The 21844-nt window shown below is 36.7% G+C and overlaps 1 protein-coding gene across 2 annotated transcripts in view; it reads right to left on the bottom strand.

Annotated features, from left to right (window-relative positions):
- Nucleotides 1-21844, bottom strand: part of UGGT2 (UDP-glucose glycoprotein glucosyltransferase 2) — a 164129-nt gene that overhangs the window by 105583 nt on the left and 36702 nt on the right. For both annotated transcript variants that reach the window (XM_027115971.1, XM_027115972.1), the window contains exons 9-12: nt 21092-21191; nt 18656-18716; nt 5503-5594; nt 1202-1352 (exon numbers count right to left, since the gene is read on the bottom strand). In XM_027115971.1, coding sequence (XP_026971772.1) covers nt 1202-1352; nt 5503-5594; nt 18656-18716; nt 21092-21191 — 404 coding nt within the window. The remainder of the gene's footprint in view (nt 1-1201; nt 1353-5502; nt 5595-18655; nt 18717-21091; nt 21192-21844) is intronic.

Genomic DNA, 21844 nt, shown 5'->3' with positions numbered 1-21844 from the left:
TTGGCTCCTGGGAATTGAGCTCTTGGAATGTTCTGACTGATAAAGAGTGTTTTGCACGCTGAGGGCCTGCTGCATGCTCTAGCAGTTTGTACAGAGTTTTTACAAACGATATGATTTATAATGAAGACCTGCTTTTTCTCTCAGGGTCTGGAGTTTCAGTGACTAACACCAGCCACATGGCCACTATATGCTCAAGTGCCAGACCCCTCTTAAAACCCTGAACTCGCAGGCTCAACTCAGCTCCCCTAGTAGGCAGCACTTTGCACGGAATGTCACACATCCAATTCAGCATGTCCTGCACAGCTCCACTAGGAGGAACTCCTGGAAGCTTGTACTTGGTTTCCTCTGGACTTCACCCCATGCCCTTTCTGCTTCTGATACTGCTTGGTATTCTTTTGCTCTAATAAATCGTAACCATGAGGATAACAACTTCCAGGCCTTGTCAGTCCTTTTAGCAAACCCACTGAACCTGAGGGTGAACTTGAGGATTCCTTGACACAATGCGTATATGAAATAATCGTCTACTTTGGATAGTTAAGGAAAGCTTCTCTCAGGAAGTATTTTTTGGAGCTGAAGTCTGAAAAGAGAGTAGGGGTCAACTGGATAAAGAGAGGAAGAACTGCTTTCCAAGCACGGGATAAGGGAGAGTGGTAAAAAAGAATATATCATAGTTTAAGATACGAGAGGAGGAAGTAGGCCATTTACACCTATTAGGCCATATGATGGACTTTTTTTGTGCTTTAAGCAAGGGAAAGTGATGTGATCAGATTTCCAAAAAAATTCACTTAGGCTATAATACGTGGACCGAACGTTAGGAGGCCACTGCAAATGGTGAGGCAAGATTTCCATTATATTAAGGTGGTATTCGTATATTCCTCAGATTTTAACCATTTGGTATTTTGTTGTTGCTCATGTGGTTATTCTGTTGTTCTCACTTGTTTTTATCTTTAAAGCTGGAAAGGATAGTGAAGGAGCTGAGTAGATATTCTCGTGAGGAGGTACAGAGAATACCAGGAAGGGGAAAGAAGACGTAAGGGTGAGAGGGGATGAGTCTGTAGTTTTAACTTTTTCTTCTCGCTGAGTTCTCCTACAACATCTTTCAAAATGCTTACATTTACTCTAAAGTCTGCCAATATTTGGTATTATGTTAACTCTGAAGTCTACTAAAGGTTTTAAAGGGAGGAATTACATGCATACTTACCATTATGGAAGGATGTCTAATATCTAAGGCATAGGTATCGTCCCAATCAGGCGAGCTTAACTTTAAAAATTTGCTCATATGTTCTTCTTTGATCCCAAGATTGCGAAGGCCATTCATCACTTTTCCTTCTAGTTTCAGCATATCCAAAAGGCTTTATGTTTAAAGAAAAGAAATGTTTTGTTTTGCCAAAATTTTTTATTAAATCCTGTAAAGTTTATAGATTTCTCAAAGCATTAGAAACAAGTTTCACTGGTATTTTTATTAATAGCAGGAAAATACACTATTAAACTCATTAACAAATAAGACAAGGAGTCTAGTTATCCAGGGTAAACTTATGCTGAGGTTTTTTTTAAAGTGGTAACAAAATCTTCTTATTTAAAGGATAAGACAACAAGGTATATTTATTATACTCTTCACTAAAGAAGTGAGGATATACTCACCACTGGGCAGGTCAAAAATGAAAGGAAAAAATACAGTAGGTCGCTCTTTTGATAAAGCTACTACGAAAACAAGGTAAAATCAAACATGACCTAAAATATAAAATTTTAATGCAGGGGAAACCCCATTAAAGTATGAAAGTTCACATCTGTTGAGAATACATACTAAAATTTCCAATTACATATATAATAATAATTTGATAGCTCTTAAACATGTTTGAAAGTATTACTGCTAAAAGTAACAACATCAATAAATAACCCTACTGACAAAAAGTTAGGGCAGTTTGATTCTTTAAACTACTGTTTATCAAGTTCATTCTGTGTCTCAGAACAACCTCAGGAAGTCTCAAGCGACACCAATGAGGCTCAGAGAGGTGAAGCCTCCTGCCCAGTCACTCAGCCAGTAGAGTGGAAGAGCCGGGACGTGAAGGCTATAGGCACGCAGTGCTTCCCTGTATCTGCAAAGATGGATAAGGCTGTACAGAGTAGGGTAAAGCATGTTCATGTTCATGTTTGAGAAGGTAAAAATCTACTAGGCAAGGAGGAATTTTGATTATTACTTTTTGAAACCAAGTGTTAAAATTTATATTTATTTTATTTAACCTAAGTGCTTCATTCAAAAATCCATTCCTGGAAATCACTTCACCTTTCAGAAATGAAAAGAATTAGAATAAAGCAATATACGGACTTTAGAGTACAGTTCTCGGGGAGGACAATAGAGATCTACATTTAAAAAGCAGAGATCTAATAGCTAAACTCTGAAGAAGGCTGTTTTAGAAGTATTTCAAGCTGCTCTGTATGACATCAGCTCAGCATGTCTGTATCCTAGACAGCTCTGACCACTGCTTTACAAAGGAGAGTTTCTACCCCCTCCCCCCAAATCTATTAGAAGATGAGCGTGTTAAAAAGAGTACTAGGTTGAATATCATAGTAAGATTTAGTCAGAGCTATAACACTACTTCTTCATGTGGGGCTTCTTGAAGTTCTTAATTCCTTGAGTCTAAATTTTCTCATTTGTAAAATAAGAATTTTGGATGGTATTGCCAATGTTCTCTCCATTTAAAAAATTTTATGATGCTTATTGATCTTATTGACTTTCGTGTGACAGAATTATAATATTCCTCATAGCTTCTGTAACGATCATCTTTGTTATCACAACCTAGTTTCCAAGGAAAACCACCAATAGAAAAACTAGATAGAGTTACATACTGTGGTACCTTGAAAAGGGCATGAAATTTCAAATCCTGCAACTACTTGCTAGCTGTGTCCCTATCTTTATGTGAGATCTGAGTCTTTGTTTCCCCATCAATAAAAAACAGAATAGTAATAATCACTTGATAGGGTATTACAATGAAATGAATTTACTGCTGAGCACACAGTTGCCCTCAACAAGCATTAGTTTCCTCCTTGCTCTTCTCAAATCTTGAATTTTGGATACCAATAGAAAATATCTGGTTCTTGAAATATGCTAGGTTTATTTATCAGGAAAACTTATATCTCTGGATTGTTAAATAACCTCTCATGCTTTCTCCTTTTAAATAGTCACTATCTTTAAATTTGCTTAGAAGCCTTCACTGGCTTCTCCTGCCCTTAAGACAAAAGGCCAAAACCCAGAACCTGGTTTCACAATCTGATCTTTGCCCACCTGTGCGACCTCAGCTTCTTCTAATGCTTCCTCACTGCAGAGTCTGGCCATACTAGACAATGCATTCTTGTCAAATATGTCATGCTTGCAGAACCTCAACTCCCCACTTTGCCTGATTCATCCTTAAATATCACTTCCTTGAAGAAATCTGATATGCACTGTCCCCACGTTCCATCAAGAGCAAGTTTAAATCCCTGGAGTTAAAAGCTCTCAAAGCACTGCACTTCATCTTTTACAAACCTTATCATAATACAATTATTTAATATCAGTTACCCTCCTAGACTGTAAATTTTGCTTAAGCAAGATATTTCTGTCTTGTTCACCACTACACCCCTGATATCTAGCAGTCTCTACAGCATAGTAGGCATTCAGATATTAACCAAATCGAATTTTAATATTGAATTGATTTTATAATATTGAATTTTAATGTTGCTTGCATTACAAATACATATTTAATCCAGAGCGCAAAAGAACTGTGAGCCAGACAACTTTATTAAGATATAGAAAAACTCCACAAGTGCGAATATCAAGACACCTTTGTTACCTCTGTCTTTCTGGTAGTTATACTGTAGTGATATTACTCAAGCAGGAACAGGCTGGCTGTCAAAATGAGTAACATCCAGTATGTACCAGAGTCAGTTTCTTGAGCACTTGGACCTGACCAGAGTCTGGTCCATTCTGTGGCTGGGGTGACTACTAAGTAGCTCTAAGGCAAATGCATCTAAGGTAGATATATAAAACACATTTATGGAACTCCTCAAATTTCCTCAGTCCTACCTGCCTTTTTCCCTGGTCATTGCCACTCCCTCCTACTGTCCTAGTCTCCCTGGGGGTGAGGGCTGGGCTTGGACACAGCCTGTGTGAACCTGGGCTGACCTGACACTGAGGCATGGAGGCTTTGGCTCCTCCGGGATCAGAGGAAGAAGGGTTAGGGCGTGGGCGTGGTACCAGCTCTACAACCCAAACCGCGACAAGGGTAGGAGATAGGAAGAAAGAGAAAAATAATTCCCCCTTCACTTTCTTTCCCCAAATCGACAATGTTAAAGTACTGGTTGCAAAGCACCTCTCTCCAGATCCAGGATATAACTTAATAGGACATTTCCTTCCTCTCCTCTTTCCTGAATCATTTTCTTTCATTCATCAACCTTTTCACACTTTTGATTCTACATGCTCTGATCCTTCCTGAGAACTTCTTTCTTTGATTTTTTATTTTGTGCTAAAAATGTCAGAAGATATAAATATCCTCACATATTTTCTTTTTTCTCCTTTAAGGGAATTATGGTAGATTTAACTAGTGATCCGATCAACGAGGAACAAAAATGTATCACACGCCCTGCAGATCACTGATTACCAGGTGGAGAAGCCCAGGGGGCTCTATCTCTTGAATAACCTGTAGCCTTTCCACGTTACACGTCACAATGTTCCTGTTATGAAAATTTCCCCATACACTGCCACAGAGAACTTTCCAAAATCTACCTACCATTTCTGCCCTCTTTTAAACCTATTTTCACTGTTCTTGAGCACAAATGTAATTTCTGTCCTCTAAAGTTTACTGCCAGGAGCTGACAACTGCTCTTCTCTATGTGTAGTATTTGGCCTTTATATCTCAGATTAGTATTTTCCCAAGATTAGGTCCAAAAATTCAACTAAATAAAGATAAAAGCCCCACTTGAACCCTACTTCTCAATCTTCCCTGTGTTTTCAAATATATTTCCAAGGTGCTAAGAAAATGAAACAAATGAACAATTAATTTAAGTTCAATAAAAGCAAATTGAATTCAATTAAAACTGAATATCTGAACTAAAGTACTGCGTTTACTAAATTCATTTTATATTCTAAATATGAATTTTAAAGTAGTTTTATGACTCTCTTTAAAAGTAAAATAGGGCTTCCCTGCTGGCGCTGTGGTTGGGAGTCCGCCTGCCGATGCAGGGGACACGGGTTTGTGCCCCGGCCAGGGAAGATCCCACGTGCCGCGGAGCGGCTGGGCCCGTGAGCCATGGGCGCTGAGTCTGTGCGTCCGGGGCCTGTGCTCCACAACGGGAGAGGCCACAACAGTGAGAGGCCCGCGTACCGCAAAAAAAAAAAAAAAAAAAAAGAGAGAGATATATTTGCTTTACCTTTAAAGTGATTATTTGCATTTTAACAAATCCTAAATTCAGGACAAAAGTGTACCTTCATATATAAACCACAGTTTGTATCAATAATTCAATACTTACTTAAAAGGATCATAAGAATCCATATCAACATGAAGTCCATTTATATAGAGACCAGCATCGCCTGGCTGAATTTCAAATCTATCTTGAAGATGCTGGAAATACAGAAAAGAGTTAACCAAGTGATAGAACAATAGCTGATCTATGTCAGGAGTTGGCCAACTATTTCTATCGAGTCAGACAGTAAATATTTTAGGCTTTGCCAGCTATATCATCTCTGTTGAACCACTCAACTCTGCCCTTGTAGCACAAAAGCAGTCACAGATAATTAACAAAGGAGCATGATTATGTTCCAATAAAACTTTTATATGTATAAAGACAGGCAGCAGGCCACATTCGGCCTATATGTGGGTAGTACTGCCCACATCTGATCTAAGTGATGGGAATCTTAAAACAGATTAAAGACATGATACCTGAGGATTTTGATTTTGCAGTATGTGATATTAAATTTCTAATGCTACAACAATTACTTGCCTATTACATTTTATACTGTGTGTGTGTGTGTGTGTGTGTGTGTGTGTGTGCGCGCGCACACACTTAGAATTTAATAGCTGGCACAATCCTATTGTTTGATATCCCAGAACTCAAAACCTTGGTGTATGTGAAAATATTTAGCAATCATTTATGAATTCATAAGTTTTCATTAAAGCAGTGTTTCAATGTTCACTAACTTTTTATTAAGTAAATATTTCCCAAGTGCCTATTCAGTGCTAGAAACAACTCCAGGCACTAGAAAAAAAGGGAATGTCCTAGCCATACAGCATAGTTAGCAAGATCACGGTGAGGGAGTCAGATCTGGTTTAAACCCTAGTCTTGCTACTTACTCGTGGTAAGATTTAGGCAAATTTACTTAGTATCTTCCATAAGTCTCAGTTTCCTCATCTGTAAAATAGAATACTCACAAGTCTGTTATAAAGGTTTAATGTAATATATATCTGTGTCTAGTCACATATAAAGTACTCACAAATGAAGCTTTCATTATGACTATTACCAGAGTAGGCAAGTTGATTTAGGAAGAAAAACAATTTTAAAACAGTGCATTTCAATGACATCACACAATAAATGACCTAAGAGAGATTTGTATAAATTATTCTGGAAAGACAGATGAAGCAACTAACTTGAAGAAGTTCAGAGGAGGCTTTACAGAGGTGAATTTTTCTGTATGGTTATCACTCACCATGACAGGTGAGCTACATATAGAGAGGGGAGAGGAGGAACTAAATTTGTAACAGTACAGAAAATATCTCCATTTGCTTTATGCAGAATACTGGCAAGAGATTAACATGAGAGATTCAAAGGTGAAATTCTGATTTGTCTTTAGCTACTTCTGTGCCTTTCTATCAAATAGTTACTTTTTGCTAGGAAACTTGCATTCAAACTTCAACGTCTATAGAGGTCTAGTGAATCCACTGCCTGTTTTCCCAAAATTTGCATGGAACCATCATACACATTGTCTCAAGCTCTCTCCAGCACCTCCTTTGTTTTAGGCATCACAACTGAAAGTAGAAAGCATGTCAAACACTGATCTATACTAAACTAATTCCCTCTCTGCTAATTCCCTCAAGAATTTTTAGGCCAAGCACAGAGTCTTGAACAAAAAAGATGCTCAAAACAAGGGTAATAAGTTAAACTCAGTAAACTTGATGCTGAAACAATGTCAAAGAGAGGTATGTGTATGGGAACTGGTGGTGACAAATTCTTTCTTTTCCCCTCAAAGGGGGTAGCCTTCAATCCTGGCAAACTATCCCAAGTGTATGATTAAAGGCAGTCGTTCTCAAATCAAGGAGTAAGAATTTAGTTTCTAGCAATATGATGAACCAGAGATCCTGAAATCCTTCTACTAAAAGAAAATATCAGAAATGCTAGATTAAAATATTAATATTGCCCTCTAAAAGAATGGTTTAACTTTTTAAATTAAAGATTTCACTTAAGAGTAGAGAAGAAGTGTGAATAAGAGTCCAAGGATATAACAAACACTGAAGGCCCTGCCCTGAGGAAATCTCAAGCATCCTCATCCTAGGTGGCCTAAAGTGTGAGTTTTTAAAGGTCAGTCTCAGAAGGACAGGAGGCAGCACCTTGGGCCCACCAAGGGCAGGCAGCAGGGTCAGAGATATCCTTGCGCACATAAGGAAGTGCTACACTCACAGTGAAGTGAAAAGTTGACCTAGAAAACAAAATGTCCTGCAGAATCAGCATAGAAACTTGCTGAGTTCACCATGGTTCTTAATGGAGGAAGAACAGTCTTCCATAAGAATTCACGGCTTCTGGCTTTTCTTCACATGAGTTTGAGGCCCAATTCCACACTATTTTGAAGGTCCAAAAAATATAAACAGACTTTTAATTTAAAGTGGAATTAGGGGAATTCCCTGGTGGTCCAGTGGTTAGGACTCCGTGCTTCCACTGCAGGGGGCATATGTTCAATCCATGGTCAGGGAACGAAGATCCCGCATGCCCTGCGGCGCAGCGAAAAAAATAAAAAATTAAAAAAAAAAAAAGTGGAATTGAGTTGGGAGTGCTCATAAGCTTTGAGCAGAAACAAATTCAAATCTCCATGGACAAATATGACCTCATTAAAGAAAAGAGGGAACAATGTACAGAAATGTATCCCTTTAACAACCAATGGAGCTGCGCCATTAGTTGAAACTAAAATAATTCCAATTGATTGGATTTCAGGAGACTGGTTGAGCATTATAACGGTAAATCGGTTTATAAACTTGTCTGGAGGTCCCTATGCTGGAACTACATGCCTTCTGAACTTAAAATTTGAAGTCCAATCAGATGTAAATCCAATATAGGAAGGGTTTTGCTGTTTTCTGGATGAGTGATGAGAGAAACAAAGATTCTGAAAAAATATATTTTACAGAAGAACTGTTGGAGAAGATATGCTAACCTAGGAATTTTCTCTAGAACTCCGTAAAATTTTCACACATTCTAAGTAATTAGTTGACATAATTAGAAAAGTGTGAGCTTTTATCTGAATTAGGTGTAATCTTTTAATTGGATTTTGTACTTAAATATCTGCATCTGGTTTATTATGTAATTACATAATTGAAACAATCTGTTTCACAATACTGACGCAAAAGAAGTTACCTGACCACCTGACCCCCTTCCCCATTTCCCCCCAACCAAAACAAATAAGTGTCATGCAATTTAATTAATATATTTAACAGCTCTTATGGTAAACAATAAGAGATACATATTGCATTGACATTGAATTTTAAATCATCTAAAGTAGATTCTGCCCAGTCTCTGAGCAAAACAACAATTATGAACTTCAAAGGGAAACTTGCTGTACTTTGGAGTTGAATCAATTGCTTCCTGAATAAAACCAAGCTCAAATTCACTTATACAACTTCAGCATAGTCATGATATTTTTGGGATAATCTTTGCACGAGTCCAAAGTCAAAAACTATGTAAAAACTATTCACAAAGAATTTTTGTTCTCATTCCAGCACCTTCCACCCTGTTCACCAGCCCCTACCCTTGGCCCACAGAGGTGACAAATTTTTCCCCCAAAGTTTCTGGTTCATCCTTCTGGTGTTTCTTTATACAAATATAATACAAACACATATCTTGTTTTCCCTGTTTTCTTATGCAAAATAAGACTCACCAATAGAGTGCACTATCATACGTATGAATTTTTGAAATCTGCTTTCTCAGTCTAACTCTGATCTGCATTTCTCTTATTATAGAAAGATGAATCATCTTTCTGTATATTTAAAGACCACTATTATTTCTTTTCTGTGTGTAAGCCCTTTGTTTACATGTTTTGCAACAGTGACACGTTTTACAGGAACTGTACTATTCGGTGCGTATGGATAAGATGTTGGAGCAGTGACATATTTCCAGGGTGTTCGTGTAGCCCATCCGTTTTGCCTACATTAACACTGCAAGGGACATTCCACGATTTTTTGACTTTCCGGTCACAATCATCCCTTTCTCCTCCAAGGTTGGAACTCCCAGTTTAGTTACCTCCCACACACTCCACGTGTTAGTGGGTAACATGGACTACTAGCCCAACGCCTTTGCCTGGGATTAGTGACGTGAAAGCCATTATTCCCTCGTCTTTCTCTCAGTGTGTTCCGAAAGAGGCAGTAAACAAGACGGCCATATACAGTGTCAAGAGTAACTTACTGAATAAATGCAAGGTTCCTTGCTCAGTAATCAAAGCTTCTTTCAAAACTGTTTCACTGCTAATTCCAAGCGGATGAGAAGTGCCCAAGGTGACAGCAGTGGGTGGCCCCGGCATCCCTGAGCAGGCTGGAGCACCTGGTGGCCAGCATAGATACAGGAGGTACAGTCTGTGCTGCTGTGCACACAGGGCAGAGGTTCCTACTGCTCCTTTAATTTTTCAGAGTAATCCTGGCTATTATTCCTTGTCTACTTTTTCCACATGAATTTTTAGACTCATCTTGTCAAGTTTCAGAGGGAAAAAAACACTCCAGGTTCTGATTATATTTCCAAATTAACTTAGAATTGACTTCATTGTAATTTTCCAATACAAGATACGTCCTTCTACATGCCCTTAAGTAGACTGTCAAATTTTTCTTTATATAGGCTTTACCTACTTGTTACGTTTATTGCTATATACTTTTTGTGTTGCTATTGTAAATGGAGTCTTTTCTTACATTATAACTTTTAACTAGTTGCTTGCAATACATGGAGACTACTGATTTTTTTTTTTTTTTTTTTTTTTCCAAGGTTTTTTAATGGAGAAATGAGTACCAGGTATAAAAGTTTGAGGGCATATCTCTAGTTCACATCTCACCATCTTGTCCAAAAGTCTATTTTGGAGATTTTTTTTCATTTTTTCTATTGTTAAACTTTATGCCACTCCTCTGATACTACACAGTACATTCTAGATTGTTAGAATTATAGAAAAGTCTGGCAATTTCACTGCTGTGAAAATTGGAACTACAGAAATAACATTATAAAAGAACTTAATACTATTTTGTTTATATAACAGTCTTTCAAAATGTAAGTGTAAAACCTTATTATTACCATAAATTGATGATAACTCCAAGTAAAGTAATAATTTAACAAGATGATAGACATAGTTTAAAATATTGAGAATTATTTTCCTTTAAAGTCATTAATATCAGTCTAGTAGATTATGATATCCTCTCCCTCTTTCTGACATACTCCAACTGCCTTACATATGTAAATATACCTAGATATTTATGTATGACGTATTGTTCCCTATGTGTGTGTGTATATATATAAAAATGTGGGTTTATGTATATCTACATATAAATATGTGAACACTTAGCAGAGGGCCACAGTTACTGAGGCGGAAATTGTGCTAAGTCACTTTATATTCTCATTTAATCCTCCTAATAATCCAGTGAAATAGGTACTATTCTTTTTTTCTTTTTTTTGGATGCATAGAACTGATTAGCTTTTATTCATGTTACAAAGAGTTTTTTCTTTACAAAAATTATCTTTCTGTCTTTTTTTTTTTTTAACATCTTTCTTGGAGTATAATTGCTCTACAATGGTGTGTTAGTTTCTGCTTTGTAACAAAGTGAATCAGCTATACATATACATTTATCCCCATATCTCTTCCCTCTTACGTCTCCCTCCCTCCCACCCTCCCTATCCCACCCCTCTAGGTGGTCACAAAGCACCGAGCTGATCTCCCTGTGCTATGCGGCTGCTTCCCACTACCTATCGGTTTTACATTTGGTAGTATATACATGTCCATGCCACTCTCTCACTTTGTCCCAGCTTACCCTTCCCCCTCCCTGTGTCCTCAAGTCCATTCTCTACGTCTGTGTCTTTATTCCTGTCCTGCCCCTAGGTTCATCAGAACCTTTTTTTTTTTTTTTAGATTCCACATATATGTGTTACCATATGTTATTTTTCTCTTTCTGACTTCACTCTGTATGACAGACTCTAGGTCCATCCACTTCACTACAAATAACTCAATTTTGTTTCTTTTTATGGCTGAGTAATATTCCATTGTATATATGTGCCACATCATCTTTATCCATTCATCTGTCGATGGACACTTAGGTTGCTTCCATGTCCTGGCTATTGTAAATAGAGCTGCAATGAACATTGGGGTACATGACTCTTTATGAATTATGGTTTTCTCAGGGTATATGCCCAGTAGTAGGACTGCTGGGTCATATGGTAGTTCTATTTTTAGTTTTTTAAGGAACCTCCATACTGTTCTCCACAGTGGCTGTATCCATTTACATTCCCACCAACAGTGCAAGAGGGTCTCCTTTTCTCCACATCCTCTCCAGCATTTATTGTTTGTAGATTTTTTGATGATGGCCATTCTGACTGGTGTGAGATGATATCCCCCTGTAGTTTTGATTTGCATTTCTCTAATGATTAATGATGTTGCGCATTCTTTCGTGTGTTTGTTGGCAATCTGTATATCTTCTTTGGAGAAATGTCGATTTAGGTCTCCTGCCCATTTTTGGACTGGGTTGTTTGTTTTTTTGATATTGAGTTGCATGAGCTGCTTGTAAATTTTGGAGAGTAATCCTTTGTCGGTTGCTTCATTTGCAAATATTTTCTCGCATTCTGAGGGCTGTCTTTTCCTCTTGTTTATGGTCTCCTTTGCTGTGCAAAAGCTTTGAAGTTTCATTAGGGGCCTATTGATTTGTATATTTTAATTGTGCCTTCTATTATCTTTTGCTGTGGACTGAATTGTGTTGCCCCACCCCAAATCCATATGTTGAAGCCCTAAACCCCCATGAGACTGTATTTGGAGATGGGGCTTAAGGAGGTAATTAAGGTTAAAAGAGGTCACAAGGGTAGCACACGGGTGTGCACACAGAGGAAAGGCCATGTGAAGACACAGCAAAAAGGCAGCTGTTGACAAGCCAGGAAGAGTCCATATCAAATACAGAATTTGCTGAAACTCTGACCTGGGACTTCCAGCCTCCAGAACTGAGAGAAAATAAATTTTTGTGGTGTAGGCCACCCAGTCTGTGGTACTTTGTTATGGCGGCTCAAGCAGACCAACACACCTTTCTACATCTAATTTTTGTTTTTAGTTGATTCTCTTATATATTCCTCACCTTCCCCCAATTTTTATACTTCCAATATCCTTCTCTTGACTAATGATGTGGGCTAATAACTAATACAATAATAATTACAGTGATGATAATGTGCTTCATTGTCTTGTTCCTGATTTTGGTAAATATACCTCTAGTAATTTTCTGTTAGTAAGATGCTGACTTTTAAGCTGAGATAAACACAAATACATATGCACATGCACACTTTTAATCATGTTAAGGAAGTATAATCAATTTCCTTATAAAGTGTTTTTTTATATTCAGGAATAGGTCTTGAATTTTATAAAATGCTTTTTCGGCATGTACAAAGATAATCATACAATTTTACCACTTAGATCTAATGATAGTATAGAAATAGATTTCCTAATCTATTGACGATTCTTGCATCCCTCAAGCTCCATTCGATTATGATATATTATCGTTTCATTAGTTTTACTATTTTTACCTTTTAACTCATTAATTTTTACCTGTATTAATTTCTTCTGCTTTTGCTTTTCTTTACTGTTCTTAACATTTTAAGTCTGATATTTAATTCATTTACTTTTTTTTTTGTTTTATTGATGTAAGACTTCAAGGCTTTTCTCTGAACTTTATTTGGGTCCCAAAGATTGTAATATCTTATGTTTTCAAATGTTGTTATCAAGAACTACTGCAATTTTGATGTGTATTTTTTTAATGTTTATTTTATTTATTTTCCTTATTTATTTTTTTGGCTGAATCGGGTCTTAGTTGTGGCACATGGGATCTTTGTTGAGGCACGTGGGATCTTTTTCGTTACGGTGCAAGGTCTCCTCGGGTTTCTCTCCAGTTGCAGTGTGTGGGTTTTCTCTCTCTAGTTGTGGCACACAGGCTTCAGAGCGCGTGGGCTCTGTAGTTGTGGAACGCGGGGCCTCTCGTTGAGATGCATGAGCTCAGTGGTTGTAGCACACGGCCTTAGTTGCCCCACTGCATGTGGGATCTTAGTTCCCCGACCAGGGATCGAACCTGGTCCCATGCATTGGCAGGTGGATTTTTTACCACTGCACCACCAAGGGAGTCCCTTGATGTGTATTTTATTTTCCCTTCTACTTAAGAGTAAGTAGTTTTTAACTTCCAAGTGAATAAACCCTTTTTTTCTGATGTTGTTATTGATTTCTAGTTTGCATTGATATTGAGAATTTTTTTTCTATTTTACCCACTTTCTGGATTTTTTGCCATTACTACTTCATAAAAACTTGAAGAAAGGCATATTTTTTCTATTATCAGGATACAAAATTTGTTATATAACTAGAAGACCTATTATCTATACAATCATAATGTCATTTGGTCTTCTATATCTTTACTTACCATTTCACTAGTCTGAGAGAGGTAAATTATATTTCTCCTTCCATCTCCTGTAGTCTGTTTCAGGAATGTTGCTGCAGTGTTTTGATGTAAAAATATTTTAAACTGCTATTGTAGCCTTGTGAATTATAGCCCTAAGTATTATAAACGGCCATTTTTTGCTCATTAATATTTTCAGAACTGAATTTGGCTTCATGGCATTTTAAGGTCACTACCCTTAACAGACAGTATTCACTTGGTATACCTTGGCATGTCCTTTAATTTTTGACATTTCTAAATTACTTTAAGAGTTTTTATTTTACATACATTGTACATGCCTAATGAAACAAACTGAACATTTTTGCTAATATGTTAGTTAAGCTTATTTACATTTATTGATATCATAGACCTGGTTAGCCTCAAATGTCATTCTTTCATGCTGTATTTACTCTTTCTAGATGTATTTTTTAAATGTCTCTTTCTTTTCTTGTGCATTCAGTTCTTTTCACAGTTTGGAAGATTTAGACTTTTGTTACTCTAGTTACTATTAAACATATATGTTGGGCTTCCCTGGTGGTGCAGTGGTTGAGAGTCCTCCTGCCAATGCAGGGGACACGGGTTCGTGCCCTGGTCCGGGAAGATCCCACATGCCGCGGAGCGGCTGGGCCCACGAGCCATGGCCGCTGAACCTGCGCATCCGGAGCCTGTGCTCCGCAACGGGAGAGGCCACAACAGTGAGAGGCCCGCGTACCGCAAAAAAAAAAAAAGTATGTTCATTTAATACCCTCAGTCATCTCTTTCTTTAACCAACAACTAATGATTTCTGTTACAAAAAATAATAAAATTAGCCTTTAACCTCTTTCTGCTGCCTTTCCTCTTGCACAGCCCAATTTTATTCAATAGTTTTATATTCATTACTGGTTAACTATATACTTTCAAATAAGTTCAGGCTTCCACTGCTTGACTTTTCAGCTTTAATTATATCTTTGATTCCTGAGTATTATAGTTAAGGCAATCAACAAGTTCATTTTATTTTCTATCCCCTGCCATATTTATTAGTTGCAATATTTTATCTTTGTCAGAGTAGGTACTGTTTACATACTATACTATCACCCTGTCCCTCACTTTTTACTTTTAGTTCTACACATAAACATATTCAATGCCCAACAGGCAGTTGCTCTGCCCAAGAATCTTCCATCAGTTCTCGGTCGGAGAAATTCCGCAGAAAGTGTTCTTGGGAGCAATATTCCCTGAATTTTTGCATGTTCAGCATTTTTGTAGCCTGTATATACATATCTTCTTGAAGGACAGTTTTTCTTTCCTTGAATGTCTTGTAGATGGAGCTTCACTGTTTCTTGGTGTTGAATTTGTTTTTGAGAAGTCTGATGCCAATGTGATTTTCTTTCCTTATCACCTTTCTTATTAAATGCATAAGTAATTTCCTTTGTTCCCTATAAAGTTCAATAGCTTATATTTGACCACTCTTGGTCAATTTTCCCAAGTTGCACAGTGCACCCTTTTTATTTGTGGATTTGGAACTTCTTTTATTTCAGAAAATTTTCTGATTGTGGTTTTAGGTATTCGTTCTGTCCATTTGTTTTATTCTTCTATTTCACGGACTCTAGTCTAGGTATATTGGATTTCCTTTACCTGGCTTTACTTTATCATCTTCTCCTGAGTCCTTTCTATTTCTTTTTTTAAAAATTATCTCTGCATTTATTATTTCTATCTACTATGTCTTCTGCTGTGTTTTCTGTAAGGTCAGTTCTCCTTTGTGCCACTTTATAACTTTAGTTTTTATTTCAGAAATGGTTTTATCTTTACTTTCTACATCTTTGCGAAGTCCTTCAAGTTCTAGTTTCACATTCCCTTGTTGTTGCTCACCAAATCCATCACTTTAATGTTCACCAACACAATGTAAACTATTGTGTTACAAAGTCTACCCAATCCCAAACAATTCCCCACCTTGAAAGACCCAACTTAAACCACCTAAACAGAGACCCTCTCCAATCCTCTAATTACTCTACCCTAATGTCCTCCTTTTGAGACACTTAACAAGAGTCTATCAAGGTGTTGCTCTCCCTCATTGCAGCAAGTTTATTAAACTCAGCTTTGCCTGAGTAACAAGTTTCCCTGGTGGCTTTTTGTTGGCGAGCTGACAGTCTACACCAGACTCCCCCCTCTCACCTGGTTTTATTTAAACACATCTGTCTAGCCCTTTGTATGCTGTTCTCTTAGAAATAGGAGTCACTGAAGAATTTTTTTTAGAAGACTAGATCAAATTTCTTAATTTCATCAAATATCTTTCCAATCACCTAGCAAGGTGACTGGCAATAGAAAAACTCACAATTCTTATTAAATTGTTCTGAAATGAGCTGTAAACCAGGGCACAAATTCTGGTTCCATCAGTACCAATTCTGTGACCCAGAAGAAATCACTGGATCTCAGTTTATACATTAGGATATTAACAACTGCTACAATATACAGAACATCTTAAAAACTACACATTGCTAAATATAGAATGTATTATAGGTAACATTTAAATATTAAAAGTTTTCAATTCAACAAATATTTCTGATGGAATGCTCTGTGCCAGGTACTATGCTCATTCAAACCCCTAGGTTCAGAGTTTCCTGATTTACTCATTTCCACTAACTTTCATTCCCACTCTACTTCAGCAGCTAGCTTTGACTGTCATCCTGTGATTACGTCATCACAATGGTTCACCTTTGGAGCTATCCCATTTGGTCCTTCCAATTATCTCTTTTATTCCCACAATATCTCTTAAACCTCATAAAATTCTTCAGCCTCTGGAATCAAAATCATCACATAGAGCAAAGCTTTGATGACCAGGAACATCCCCTTTGGACTATTAACGGAGCAAAAAATAAACTGGATTATGTGATGCCACTGATACTTTGGCATTCCTTTATTTTCCCTCCTTTTTCTTTCCCAACCTCTCTTCATTTCTTAGTGCAAGTGGCATTATTCAAACAAACAAATACAAAAATTCTTATAAGAAAACAATACATTCTGCTTGAAGAATGGTAAAGAGCAATTAGGAAAATTACTGAAAGAAGTAGTGCTCAGTTTTGAAGGATAAGCAAGAATTTGTTAGGTGGTCAATGAGGCAAAGAACATCCCAGGTAGGGATGATGTGCTGTGGCTTCTATCACTCAGTCTCCCATGAACTGTGCATCTACTTCATTATCATCATTGTAGTTGTCTGTCATCATCAAAACAGCTGATGTTCACTGAGAGCTTACTGTCTCAGTGTAACAGGCACTGTTGATGGGCTAACCTGGCACTATCTCTAAGCCATTTTGCCTCTGCTCCCCTCAGTCACTAGAAAAGTAAACACTAACTTTTCTAGTCTCCCTTGTGGCTAAGAATATCCACATTACAAAATTTTGGCCAATGAGACAGAAGTCAAAGATGGCTGAAGTGTTCCAGAAAGGCTTCAGTCAGGATGAATGTGGTTTGATCTTCCTGCCTCTTTCTGATTTGAATCCAGACAAGTAGTCTGGAGCTGTGGCAGCCATTCTGCAACCATAAAAGAAAAAACCATGTCTGTGGAAACCTACTTTGAGACTTCTGTTTTTTTTAATATTTAAAATTTTATTTATTTTTGGCTGCGTTGGGTCTTCGTTGCTGTGCACAGGCTTTCTCTAGTTGTGGTGAGCCAGCTTCTCATTGCGGTGGCTTCTCTTGTTGCGGCGCATGGGCTCTAGGGTGTGCGGGCTTCACTAGTTGGGGTGCATGGACTTAGCTGCTCCACGGCATGTGGGATCTTCCTGGACCAGGCCTTGAACCCGTGTCCCCTGCACAGGCAGGCGGATTTTTTTTTTTTTAAACATCTTTATTGGAGTATAATTGCTTTTCAATGGTGTGTTACTTTCTGCTGTATAACAAAGTGAATCAGCTATACATATAAATTTATCCCCATTTCTCCTCCCTCTTGCGTCTCCCTCCCACCCTCCCTAACCCACCCCTCAAGGTGGACACAAAGCACCGAGCTGATCTCCCTGTGCTATGCGGCTGCTTCCCACTAGCTATCTATTTGACATTTGGTAGTGTATATATGTCCATGCCACTCTCTCACTTCGTCCCAGCTTACCCTTGCCCCTCCCTGTGTCCTCAAGTCCATTCTCTATGTCTGCATCTTTATTCCTGTCCAGCAGGCGGATACTTAACCATTGTGCCACCAGGGAAGGGACTTCTTTTTATGTGAGAAAAATGAACTCCTACTGTTTAAGGCTCTGTGTGCCTGGGATTAATATTACTTAAAGCCAAACCAGTCCTATGTAGTAAAGCCAGGAAGTGTTCTCAAGCACTTCCTAAGTATTAACACAGTTAGAATCATTTGGGGTCTTAAGGTAATTTAGGAGACCATTTAGCAGAATCTTATCAAACTAGTGATCAACGTGTACTATATGTTATAGGACTCTAGTAATGTTTCAGTGGTCTAAACTTGGCTTGGTCCTCACAAGCTTTTAAGCAAAACTAATGAGAAACAGAAGAATTATCTCATAGCCTTTATTCTCTATTTTGTGAAGAAAAGCATACAGCGTGGGCAGAAAATTTGGAGTATATAAGGTTAATGAGAAAGTAAGTAGGATCTATGTCAGGAAAGATTGGCTAGGATCACAAACTGTATGCTATATAAAGTAGACAATATAAAAATGGAAAAACCTGAACTGTTTTAATAATCAGAAAGTACAAGTTAACATTTCCTTTTTTGTGTGAAAATTGAAGATCCAAAGTCTAAAATATAGTGTTATTAGTGTAGTAAATTTTTTAAAAAAGGAATTCAAACAAACCTTTTGATTTTCCTGTATTTCCTCCCTCATACGTTGATTTACAGCAATTCTGGTCAGAGATCTGGGAACATAAATACAGATACAATTCATTCTTCCTTAAATGTTTGGACTAATCTATGATTCAATGCAATATAATACTTTGTACGAGAAACTAAAAACTCTAAAGGCATCATGACTGAGAAGTGTACATTTCCACATAGCCTATTTGACAGGTGGTACTACGGCTTTCATTTGACAAGGGTATTTGATTCAGGTGGAATAGAGACTGTCAAAAGTTCATATGCACAAACTGTACACATTACATGCTGTCGCATTTTTAAAGAATACTTGACTGAAAATGCTGTTTTGTGTTGTTTTGCCCATAAGGAGAAATTCTATATGAAATTACCAATGTCATTATATGTATCGCTGCAAATAGGCAATGTTTGGAATATGTGTATAAAGAATTTTGGTTAACCTGAAATCTTTACCACAGTATGTAAGTTCTAAAATACTGATAATGTTGACTTCATATATTCACTCTATAAGGAAGCTTAGAACTCCCTTATAATTTAAAAACAGAGCAAACTGTCTTTTAAATAAGTCTATTAATTATATTTATTTGACCTAGTAACTACTAAGAATGCTTAATTAGCTATTTATCTGTCAATTTTATACATAGAAGAAAATGATCTAAAAATTAAAAGATTGTTAATGCAAAGTCTGGCATTAAGTAAAACTCAAGCGAAGGGTGTATCTTAGAACAACCCACGATAAGTGTGTATTACCTCTTAAAATCTGGCAGCATTTGAGATTAATTGCAACTGAAAATCTGATAATGCAAATTTTTCATTCATTTATCAAGTATTTCATTTCAATGAACATTTACTGGCTGTCTACAGAGTGACTTTATTTTTTTTTTTGATGAAAAATAAAAACCATTTATTAAGTCTGAACATACATGGAGGTGAGATTTTTAGCCTTGGGTATCAATTATGGTTGCACCATAGATGGAGTCTGGAGGAAACCAATTCAACTCGCTTCATCCCAAGATTCAGGAAGCATCCACAAGTTCATGGAGTAATGACTTATCAGAGTAACTGTAGAGATATGCTTAAGCCTACAGTTCAGCCATTAAGCAGTGTTAGCAGAGTTGGTAAATTTTTTTTTAATGACTGACCACAAATTAAGAGCAGAGTTTAGCCACAAAATCCCTGAATAATTATAATGACTTACCGTCAAAACAGCTAATCGACTATCTTCCTAAAACTAAAATTATTTCACTTTATTTGATCGAGTAATTTCAAAAGCTATTGTTAGTTAACAGCAGTGTGGCTAAACATCTATGTTTATACACACATACATATTTCATATCCATATACTGACTTCTCAAATTCTTGATTTTGCTTAAACTAAAACTGAGAGTCATGTCAATATATTCATTTTTAATCTGTAAATAAGGTGACAAACCTCTCTATTTTCAGGGTATCATGAAAAGGTTCTTGGTATCCTGTGGCCAAACATGTACTACTTATTTATCTTACAAAGGTATTGACCGTCTAGATTCAGGATTCAGTAATTTGTGCTGTGGATAAATGTACCAAAGTGTCTGAAACAAACAGAGGTGTAGTGATTATCCACTGCTTAAGAAGGGATGCTGAGGGCACAAGGATGCTCTCCAATTCCTCCCAGTGAAACGCTATTGCTGCACCTGTCACATGTTGTATATCTTCAATATAAGCTAACTTAGCTTAGGTTTTACTGGTTGCTTATAATTTTATACTATTATTCCTACAAATGCATCAAAGTCTTGTTATTTTGTAAATCCTTATAAAACATGGTAACCAGAATTGTATCTACTGGTTACTTCTAGATATGGAAATGTATTATCTATTGAACTGGAAGATGCGTTTAATGTAATATTAATATTTCCGAAAGCAGTTCAATTAGATATCTTATTGGCAAAAAAGTATTCCACAAAATATTCTATACAATTAAGACATTACTAATTGTTTGGAATCTGAAAGGGCAAGAACATGATTTGGCCGTACATTGGGCATAGGTCTACTTAGAGCAATACTTTTCATCATCCTCTGTAGGGTAAAGAGAAAAATGTCCCCTTATTATATACTGCTTAAATCAGTTTTTTCTTGGATTACCATCTCTCACTGTTTACGTTTAAATAGTTTTTTAAATACATTATTTTTTCCTTTCCATTTGCCTCTAATTCAAGAGTTCTATTTTGTAGTATGTATACATATGCATGCACAAGCCAATATTTTGCTCTAGTTAAAAAAAAAACCCAATATACATAATGAAAAGAGACCCTGATCTCATAAACACTATATATAACAGAATTAACTGATATCATTATGTTAAATGAAATCAGCTATTTTCATAAAATTTATTTAACGGAAATAGTTCTGACTATAATCAAATCAATAAACTTTAATATACCTGGCTTTTATGGGGAAGTTCTGCGAAATGTCCTTCATTAATTTTATGGCATCATAAACTGGAGTGGACATTATTTGAGAAGCTGCTTGAAAACTAAGATCTGGAAGGAAAAGAATATCATTAAGGAATCTAGCATAATGTTAGACCTTAACAGACATTTCCATGTAATTTAAATAACCTTTCTTGCCATATATTCATTACAGACACATTAACAAACATTCAAATTTAGCATTATTCAAAAGTTTTAAATGAAATGGAAAGCTATCACTTACATCCAATAAGGTAAGTTTTACATTTTTATGAATGAGTAATTGTCATTTAATACCTATTTTTTGTTTTCCACAAATTACAGTGGAAAGAGATATGAAAAAAGAGATACGAAAAGAAATGCTGACGCAAAGCTTTCTTTTCTTAGGTTAAGTGAAACTGGCAACAAAAAGCTTTGACCAAAAAAAACATAAGAGGAAGGAACAAAGAGCTCTGAAGAGCCAATTCTGAAAAGAACTTTAAGACCTAATGTGTTCATTAACTCAGTAAATATGAAACATTCACTTTCTTTTTCAACATTTTTTTACCTTTATACAACAATAAAAATAAAATCCTAAACTTGGTATGATTTTACCTGAAATGATAGTTCTCTGGAAAGAAAAGTGCGTGTGGCTTTCTGTAATCAGTCTCGAGTATGATAGAAGCAGTAATCTGCGTCTCATTACTTTGTCAAGAGTCAGAAATGATTTTAAAACTGAATTCTTT

This window comes from Aethalodelphis obliquidens, unplaced genomic scaffold (genome assembly GCF_003676395.1).
Source record: "Aethalodelphis obliquidens isolate GAN/ISIS:26980383/991018 unplaced genomic scaffold, ASM367639v1 scaffold15, whole genome shotgun sequence".
In the NCBI taxonomy this organism is placed as follows: Eukaryota; Metazoa; Chordata; class Mammalia; order Artiodactyla; family Delphinidae; genus Aethalodelphis; species Aethalodelphis obliquidens.
This window is presented reverse-complemented; position numbering and strand designations above follow the sequence as displayed.